Genomic DNA, 10,200 nt, shown 5'->3' on the forward strand with positions numbered 1-10,200 from the left:
AATTGGATTGATTTAAATTGGATTGGATTAAATGGAATTGGATTGAATTAAATTGAATTGAATTGAACTAAGTTCTGGACCACCACTTTGATTTTCATGCTGAGAAAGTTGGAAATGAAATCCAAAACCACTTTCAATAAATCAAAAGAGACGGACAGAAAACACACAGATTTTGGGGTGGCACATCAATTGGTCCTAATGGTAACTCTGAGACAGTTTAGCCTGTGGTTATGAATCGCATTGCTCCTTTATTCATCTTTTGTTTAAAAAAAGACATGTCCAAAGCACTTAACTCAAATTTAAGAAACACAAACATTTTAGAGAAATACATTTATATTATTAGAAAATTTATTTCATAATTTAATTTTTTGTTGAAATTAGCAATGTCTCTTTAGAGTTTGTATTTTCTATCCCATCACCGGAATCCAAACTAGGAACAAACTCTTACTACTGCAGGTCTTGCCGTCCAGATTTAGTACGTAGCCCTTGTTACACCTGCAGATGTAGGACGCTGGAACGCTGACACAGTTCTGCTCACAGCCGTGGTTTCCCAGGTCACAGTAGTCTATTCCTAAGGAGAGGGGTGCATTCATTAACAATGTCATATCTGTGGTACCATCAGTGCTGCAGCTGCTGCAGGATTAAACCATCATGAATGTAGCTGTTAGTGCCTCAATAACAGAACAAAAAACAACACAAGAGCTGGAAACCTTAGACCTAGCCATCAGATCTACTTGTTTTTTATGTGAAATACTATGATAGGCTGCAGATAATTCAGCATTTCAGCAGATGTTCTGCTGATTGCAATAGCACACATCCTTCAGGAAATCACCCCCTCTCCGCTTCCTGTTAACCACCAAAGGAGCCAAACAAAGTTTTTCCGACTGTGGGAGGACAGAACATCTCTAGGAGGGCTGCTGGAGATCCACTGAAGTTAACACAATGACAGAACTCAGAAACTCTGTTAAACATGGCTGAAAATCTCAAGTAGTGGTTCAGAATTAAAAATGTTATCACACATGAATCACTTGTGTTCTTAAAGTGACAGTGTGTCTTTTTCCTGGTGAAAGGGGGCAGTAGATACCTAAATCATTGCAAGCAGGCTGTATTTTGGTGTCGGAGTAAGACCTTACCAACGAATACCCATTAGGGTCAAAAAGCCCTGGGGAGTGCAAACTTTAGCAAAATAACAAGCACATTAGACTCCCTTTCATCAATGGTAACAAGTGAAGAGGTAAATGTGTAAAACAACATTTGAGAATGACGAAAGTTTTCTAACCGTTTGTTACAAATCAGTAAAAGTATTTGGTCTTCACAAGCTCCCGTAGAAGGAAACATGGCATCGCCCAGAGACTTAGACTCACTCCGTGTATTGTAGACCTGACTTTTATGGTTATATGTTTAAAAGCCTACAATATTTTTCAACAACTGGGCACCATTTAATTCATTTTCAACAACATTTTGATGGATGTTTCCAGAATTTATTTATTTATTTCCGTGTCCTGTCTGGCTGTGAAGCAAACAGAATTAATATCTGAATGCTAGTGACAAGCCTTACAGATTTACTCTCAGGCGGAGCATCAAAGCTTCTGGTTTTAATGTCACGCCTGATACTTAAAACTTTATTATTATTGTTTCTTTGAATGCTGGTAATTCGACCAGACACGGAGACAGAGGTGAAATAGAAAGGAAGAGATGGGGGGGGGGGGGGGGGGGGTTCCACAAAAATAAACATTCAGTGATGAACAAGAGTCTGCTTCTAGACCTGCAAAAGGAGAAAGAAAAAAAGAGAAAAGGGACACAACAATACAGCAGGAGCAAGCTATCCCTGTGTCAACCTGATGAGGAAATATAAAATCAACATTGTTTTACTGAACAATCACGATAATAAGCATCAAGCCCACAGGTCTGCCCACAACCTCCCACCCCAAGTTGGCCGAGCCCCGAACCCACCAACCAGCACCCAGGGGCGACCAGCCCCGCCGGGGACCCAACAGAGCCCAGGGACTCAGATCCCACCAGGCAGCCACCGGGATTAATCAGGCAGATGTTAAAATTCTTAAACCCCATGACCCGGGAGCCGCAAACACTCAGGCAGACCAAGGCACCACACTCCACACCTAGTGTGGCAGGGGGAAGGGAGATGAAGATGTAAAGCAGCAAAAGAAGTCCCAGGAGAGGGGGGGAGTCAAAGGCCCCACCTGACATATACAGTCATACACAAGCACAGTCCCACACTCCCTCCCTCATGCTCACACATACACATACAACATAAGACGTACAAAGATGCATGCCAGACACCCAATCATACTCCCCATACACACCCTATTCACTCTGGTCCCGGTACTGCTGCACAAAAGGGACAACCATCACCAGTTCCCAGAGTTCGACCCTTTCTGCTGGGGTGCTTATGAGCAGGCTCCCCCGCCCAACGCCGAGCAAAGTGACCCACCACCCCAGACACAAGCCAGACAGCCAGATCCCCCTCCTAGCCTCCAGCCCCGGGAAGCCAAGTGACAACAGAGGTGTGCTAAGACCCCTAGTCTCCCTCTGCCTGCTCCAATACTGTGTTGGTGCATGTTGATTAGGTGTATTCGTGGCTGTGGTGAGCGGGCAGTGTAGGCATCGTCTGGCCTATGCCAGCTGATGCCACCACACCACCCCTCTTCCCCCCACAGCCCTCTGTGTCTAAGTGCAGTTTAAAATTGGAAGTGGGCACCGGCACTTGGAATGAGGCTGAAAGATCCCCTTGCCAAATGCCATTGAATGTGCTCACTCCCAAGGCCCTAAGTGTGTGTTTGCATGGAATATCGTTGGTGGAAATGTTTGATGTGCAAATAAAATTGGGGGGCAGGCTGCCACAGGAGGAGAAAAATGTGTGGGTATGGGAAGGAATGGCTGATTGGCATAAGCCCTCCAAGGAGCCAGCTCCCCCACTGGCCCCAATAGGCACCTCCGCAGCCCAAAAGCCGCCCAGGGCATAGAAACCCCAGCCCATCTTGCCAGGGCCCAAAGCAGCAGCATCGCAGAGCTCCACAGAGTCCGAGGGAACCAACGCAGGCCCACCCCAGCAGAATATCGACTCCCATCCCTGCATTTACACAGCTTCCAGAATATATAAGACATAGAGCTCCGGGAGTTGACGTCACGTTTCCCAGCATGCAACAGTTCAAATCGAAACAGCGCCATATTGGCATGCAAAAGCCAGCAGCTGGACTATTTGTTATTGTCAGGAAACTCAATCAAACGGGAAATATGGTAGATTCCTGTTGTGCCCCAGGATGCAGAACTGACACGGACGACATAAGGAATGAGCCATCTACAGGATTCCCCAAGATCCGGAGCGCCGCAAACGTTGGATCATTGTAATAAAACGCACTAGTGACCGGGCTGAAATGAAGCTGTGGGATCCCGAGAGTAAAGGTTTTCGCTTATGCAGCGACCACTTCATATCAGGTACTTAAACCAACGTTTCCTCAACTGTGTGTGGTATTTATTTTAAATGCTTTTATTACGATTCTTAGTGGGCTTCCTAAACTTATTTTGGCGTGGCTTTTTCTGTCTTATTACTCATAGCAACAAGTAAACATCACGTAAAATGTTGCCTCGTGAGTTCTGCGTGCTGCCGTTTACGTGTTTTATGATCACAGCAATTAACCGGCTAAGCTGTGTTTCATTTTTAAGCAATGGTTGATCAATTGTCAGATCACACATAAAAAGAACTTTGGATTGCTATTTCTGTCTCACCGAGACTACTTACGTGTAAATCTGTTATTTGTCCGTCCATCCATCCATTTTCATCCGCGTATCCGTCGGGTTGCGGGGGCAGTAGCGTGACTTCCTTCTCCCCAGCCGCTGGAGCCAGCTCCTCCGGGTAAATCCCAAGGGGTTCCCCGGTCAGGTCCGGTGTTGTGCCGGTCCGCTCCGACAGCTTCTGGCGTCGGAGCGGGCAGTAGAGTCGAGAGCCCCAGACCTTCTCCCCAGCTCCTCCGGCCGGGGGAATCCCAAGGGGTTTCCCCGGCCAGGTCCGGTGTTGTGCCGGTAAGAAGTCCGCTACGACAGCTTCTGGCGTTTTTAAAAAGTATCCCAGGGGCACGGTAAGGGTCGGAGATGTTTAGTCTATTTAATTTCTGACTATATAAAACGATTTCTTCTGTTTTAAAGTGTGAAGTAAACTCCGACGAAGTAAAATCCAAGCGGATCCCGTTCATGTTCATGGTTACATCCGTGTTTGTTTACCTTTTTTGCATGCCAAAATGGCGTCCACTAACTGAGAGTCACGTGGGGTCCGGAGCTCTATAGGACATCCAGGTAAGGTTGGGTCCTCCCCCTCCTGGACATACCCCTCCCCTGTGATGGGGCAGCAGAGGAGCCAATGTCTTCCCGAGGCCCCTGAGCCCGGGCCAGGCACAGCCGCATGTTCCCGCCTTCTTCCCAGCAGCATACATATCATACAAAGCAAAAGAAGTCCCAGGAGAGGGGAGAAGTCAAAGGCCCCACCTGACATATACAATCATACACAAGCACAGTCCCACATTCCCTCCCTCATGCTCACACATACACATACAACATAAGACGTGCAAAAATGCACGCCAGACACCCACTCATACTCCCCATACACACCCTATTCACTCTGGTCACTACTGCTGCACAAAGGGGACAACCATCACCAGTTCCCAGAGTACGACCCTTTCTGCTGGGGTGCTTATGAGCAGGCTCCCCCGCCCAACGCCGAGCAAAGTGACCCACCACCCCAGACCCCAGCCAGACAGCCAGATCTCCCTCCTATCCTCCAGCCCCGGGAAGCCAAGCGACAACAGAGGTGTGCTAAGACCCCTAGTCTCCCTCTGCCTGCTCCAATACTGTGTTGGTGCATGTTGATTAGGTGTATTTGTGGCTGTGGTGAGCGGGCAGTGTAGGCATCGTCTGGCCTATGCCAGCTGATGCCACCACACCACCCCTCTTCCCCCCACAGCCCTCTGTGTCTAAGTGCAGTTTAAAATTGGAAGTGGGCACCGGCACTTGGAATGAGGCTGAAAGATCCCCTTGCCAAATGCCATTGAATGTGCTCACTCCCAAGGCCCTAAGTGTGTGTTTGCATGGAATATCGTTGGTGGAAATGTTTGATGTGCAAATAAAATTGGGGGGCAGGCTGTCACAGGAGGAGAAAAATGTGTGGGGATGGAAAGGAATGGCTGATTGGCATAAGCCCTCCAAGGAGCCAGCTCCCCAACTGGCCCCAATAGGCACCTCCGCAGCCAAAAAGCTGCCCAGGGCATAGAAACCCCAGCCCATCTTGCCAGGGCCCAAAGCAGCAGTATCGCAGAGCTCCACAGAGTCCGAGGGAACCAACGCAGCCCCACCCCAGCAGAATATCTACTCCCATCCCTGCATTTGCACAGCTTCCAGAATATAAGACATAGGACATCCAGGTAAGGTTGGGTCCTCCCCCTCCTGGACATACCCCTCCCCTGTGATGGGGCAGCAGAGGAGCCAATGTCTTCCCGAGGCCCCTGAGCCCGGGCCAGGCACAGCCGCATGTTCCCGCCTTCTTCCCAGCAGCATACATGTCAGGAACCGACCCCCAAGACCCCACCCAGATCCCCACACGGGGCCAGCCACCCCCACACCCCGTTTCCAGAAATTAAAAACTACACACTGTCTCTTCAATGTGTACCCTTAGGTGCATGGCTCTGTCCCAATGAATGCAGGACCCTCCAGAAACATGAGGGAGCCAAATGGTCATTTAGCAAGTACTTTATTTAAGGAAAAATAAAAAATGGAAGGCCTTGAACTGGTCATATACATTCTTAATAAACATACACAAACAGGCTAAATCATCAAGGACATCATTTTGCCAGAACGTCAGAAAAGGTTTGCTTTAATTACTGTTGCATGTCTTCTGGTCTACGGTGAGCTCATATCCTGGATGGCAGTGGCACTCGTATCCATCAGGCAGGTTAACACAGATATGGCCACATCCATGATCCACCACAGCACACGTGTCATCAGCTGTAGAGGAGCAACATGGAGGTAAATCATCTCCTGCAATGGGTTTTAATACCATAGCAAGGAATGCCTTTGGCTTCACTGACTTGTCTTTAGCAGCTGTTAGATTGAACCAAATATTGAAGGGAAGGAAATACAAAGAAAACCTTTAAATACAATCCAAATAAAGTTAGATGAGGATTTTTTGATCATAAATAGCAGAAGAATGAATGGAACCAAATGGTTGTTTCTGAGAAGGTGACAGTGTTTTGTGAACGCTGCATGTAGCCAGGTAGACTCACCTTTACACGTCTTGCCGTCAGAGTTTAGGGTGAAGCCTTTTTTGCACTTGCATCTGAATGAGGCGGGGCTGCTCACACAGATGTGCTGGCACTGATGGTCCACCACTTCACACATCTCTGATCCTACAGCAACAACATTCACAAAGACTCAAGGACAAGATTCTGAAAGCACAAGAACACAGACGGCAGCAGGAGAGCTTCATCACCTCCACACAGAGCAGACCGGAACACAGAAATCAGGGTTTCTATCTGACTGAAGTTGGCCACCAGGTGGACGTGCTCAGAGTGAGGCTCACTACCGATGGCCTTCAAAGTCTTCATGTCCACCCTGCCTACTCCGATAGCAAAAATCTGGATCCCTGCTTGCCTCGCTGCAGCTGCAACCTCCTCTACTGTGTCCTGAGGTCTACCATCAGTCACAATCATGGCGATGCGTGGAATGTGCAGGTGGACGGCTCGGGCTCCCTGTTTCTTAGTGAAGGCTACCTCCATGGTGTACTGGATTGCCAGGCCAGTCATGGTCCCCGTGGCAAGATGCTTCATGTCCCTCACAGCCTGTTCCACCTGTGCCCTGGAGTTATAGGTGTTGAGGGAGAATTCAGGCTCCACCACACTGCCATACTGGAGCAGACCCACTCGTGTTGAATTGTGGCCAATGTCAAGAAACTGAAGTATTTGGATGATGAATGTCTTAACCTTCTCGTAGTCGTTGGGGCGAATGCTTCTAGAACTGTCGATCACAAAGACAAAATCCAGAGGGGTGGCTTCACATGGATTCTCTGGAATCAGGAGGAGGTTTGCAATTAGTTATGGCACAAAAGGACAAATCAGATTGGGACAACCCTTTTGTTACCACTCAGCCTCTTACCTCCAGTGCTGCTTTGGACTGCTGAGACATTTTGACCTTTGAATGTGACGAGTCGGTCCAGCCGCCCAGCATTGCAGGTCAACATGCCGAGGAGGAAGAGAATCAGAGATCTCATTCTGATGGGAGGTGACAGCAGCAGATCAATTACATCTCATATTTAATTGTACATTATGCCATTATTCCAGTATAGTATGTCACTTCTTTTCTGATTGTTTTTTAAATCATTTTTTTGTCCTTTAAAGTATCCATCCATCCCTTTTCTTCAACTTATCCAGAATCAGGTTGTGGCAGCAGCAGCCTAAGCAGGGAGGCCCAGACGTCCCTCTCCCCAGCCACTTTAGCTAGCGTGCGTGAGTGCGCATGTGTGTGTGTGTGTGTGTGTGTGTGTATGTGTGTGTGTGTGTGTGTGTGTGTGTGTGTGTTTGTGTGTGTGCATGCGTGTGTGTGCATGCGTGTGTGTGTGTGTTTGTGCATGCATGTGCATGTGTGTGTGTGTGTGTGTGTGTGTGTGTGTGTGTGTGTGTGTGTGTGTGTGTGCTTGCATGTGCATGTGTTTGTGTGTGTGTGTTGATAATTGCTGTTTTACTGTCTCTAAAAGTCCAACAAAGAACCAGGGGCCTCATTTATCAAACTGCGTAAGCAACTTTCCAAGCAAACGTTGGGATTTATGAAAGAAAACTTTGCAGAAAAATGTGCACAACTTTAAGTTGAATAAGGACCTGGCTTACACACATGTTGGACATGGAGAGCACCTGCAGTGCTGCTGCTGAGAAGGATACAATTATGAAATCCTGCAGCATTATCACTTGTACCGCTTCGTTTTCACACAGAACAAGACCCCCACACGCGCGCACACACACTCACACACACAGCCTGAAGGGCAGAATACGGAATGCAGAATATCAGCAGGAGGACAGATTGAGACCGAATGTCATGTGTCTGTGACAGTGTGTGTCCTGTCACTGTGACCCGAGTGATCATGTGCTCATGGCTACTTGGACAAGGGAGATCTCCGTTTGGCTGACTGGTTAGCGTGCGCGACTTTCACTCAGGAGTCTGCGGATCCAATCCTGATGGATCTTTTTTTATATCCGCCACAAATCTCTCTGAAGAATTCAGCATTGACGGCTTCAGCAACACTACCACTCCTTGGATTTTCTCTTATTTGTTTTGTGCGTAAGCAAGCTTGATAAATGAGGCCCCAGGTCTCCAAATTAGCCTCGGGCTAAAAGACCTCTGTACAGAACAATGGTTGCGTTGTCCCGGTCCTTACACGTGACATTGTGTTTGTGCTGTCCTTGTTCAATAAACCCAAACTCCAACTATAAACAACCTGCACAGATGTGTACATAGTAGCTGCTGACCCCAGACCAGCAGAGGTCACAGAGCCACACTGAAGGGTTGACCTTTGAACTCACATCTGTTTGTCTGACAGCCTTTCCATCACCTAATTCAATTAGAACAGAATCATGTGAGACAGTTTAATGTAAGACTTGTTATGGTTTAACACACACTGTCGTGCCTCAACAGGTATTAATACCAACAGATCTGTGGTACTATTTACAACAAGGCTTTCCTTTATAAATGACTAACAAATAATTTATAGATTTGCTCTTAATATATCTGTTACACTTTCTAAATCATTAATAAATGTTTATGAGGTATTATTAAAGGTTAGACAGAGACTAAACAGATCTGTTAACCTATATATTTAATGTAGAGTTGCAATAATAAATATTTCAGACTAATTCATAATCTTGTGAGTACAATGAGCCTTTGGAAACATACTTTAGCACATAGCATTATGATTTATGGCAGTATTATAAATATTCACAGTTGTTAAAAGGAACCTTACAGTAAAGTGTGAAACTATTTATTTAGCTTTGTTAACATTTAGAGTTACTGTGAAGGGGTTCCATCTAGTTTTAGTTCACGTTACAATCATGCTCAGTAACACTTTTCCTGTTTCTAGGAAGGCTCGGTCTTCCTGTTAATAATGTTTGTTCAGAAATAAATAGTGGCGTGTTCCACGCTCTACCAGAAGGCTCCTCTTTGGCATTCAGAAATGTTTATCAAGCATAATAAATATTTAGGAGGTATAAGAAATTAATCGTCTTTTGCACATTTTAGCAAGTCTCTCAATCGTAGCCGTCAATACTTCTCATTTAGAAACCGATTACAATATTAATCCCTATAAATCATGTTTCCAGAGGCTCATGATGGAAAAGACAGCCAAAGTTAGAGCTAGGAGACTAACAGGGAGTGGGGTTAGCCATTTATAAGCATAGCCTAGTAGTGGTACCAGATTTTAATTGACACAGTTAACTGCTGTAAACTATTAGCTTTTCTATGAGTTGGTGTTATTTCTGTTTCCTTGTACTTGATAGCTCTTCATGTCTCAGATTAAGAAAGTCCAGTCATTGCCAGTCTCCAATAGGTAACTGAAAACCTCCACTGATGAGATGTTTAACTGAAATATGTACTCACCTTCTTAGAAGCATGGAACAGAAGTTTCAGTCAAAATTCCCAAAGTGAATCAGACGACAAGCTGCGTTCAGTCCATTTGCGTCCCATAAACCCAGACTTGTGTCTGTCTGCTTGGCTCAGCCCTTTTCTCCATCTGCTCCATCCCTCTGTTTACACCCCCTTCCAGTCCCATGTGGAGTTTCATGAAGTCAAAGAAATGACTCAGATGCATCCAGTTTATTCAAATATAAAACCTGTGTCGCATTATTTTTGCCAGCTTCACTTTTATTATTAATGATGGGGATCAGATCACAGTTGATGTTAGTTAACATTATTTTAAATGTTTTATGTCAAATCCTAACAATTTGGCAGTCTTGTGTGAGCAGAAATCTGCAGGCAGCAGCAGCCTGTGTGAATGGCAGTCCGTCTACAGAAACCAAACCTCCGTACAACATTCGGAGTAAAAACAAGCTTCAGCAGTGACTCTCAGACAACATCCCAAATATTAGACTTGAATCTGTAAAATTGGCATATTCAGGCATCTGTGTTTCAGTGTGCTATGGTGTCCATATTATA

General features: G+C 46.1%; 1 protein-coding gene across 2 annotated transcripts in view; it reads right to left on the bottom strand.

Moving 5' to 3' along the window:
• The window catches only part of LOC107395492 (matrilin-2), a 135,229-nt gene extending 125,480 nt beyond the window's left edge, over positions 1–9,749 (bottom strand). For both annotated transcript variants that reach the window (XM_054740497.2, XM_070550858.1), the window contains exons 1-6: positions 9,646–9,749; positions 7,159–7,274; positions 6,497–7,069; positions 6,291–6,413; positions 5,890–6,012; positions 449–571 (exon numbers count right to left, since the gene is read on the bottom strand). In XM_054740497.2, the coding sequence (XP_054596472.1) occupies positions 449–571; positions 5,890–6,012; positions 6,291–6,413; positions 6,497–7,069; positions 7,159–7,274; positions 9,646–9,659 (1,072 nt within the window). In that variant the 5' untranslated portion in view covers positions 9,660–9,749. The remainder of the gene's footprint in view (positions 1–448; positions 572–5,889; positions 6,013–6,290; positions 6,414–6,496; positions 7,070–7,158; positions 7,275–9,645) is intronic.
• Between the last annotated feature and the right edge of the window lie 451 nt (positions 9,750–10,200).

This window comes from Nothobranchius furzeri, chromosome 5 (genome assembly GCF_043380555.1).
Source record: "Nothobranchius furzeri strain GRZ-AD chromosome 5, NfurGRZ-RIMD1, whole genome shotgun sequence".
NCBI classification, from domain to species: Eukaryota; Metazoa; Chordata; class Actinopteri; order Cyprinodontiformes; family Nothobranchiidae; genus Nothobranchius; species Nothobranchius furzeri.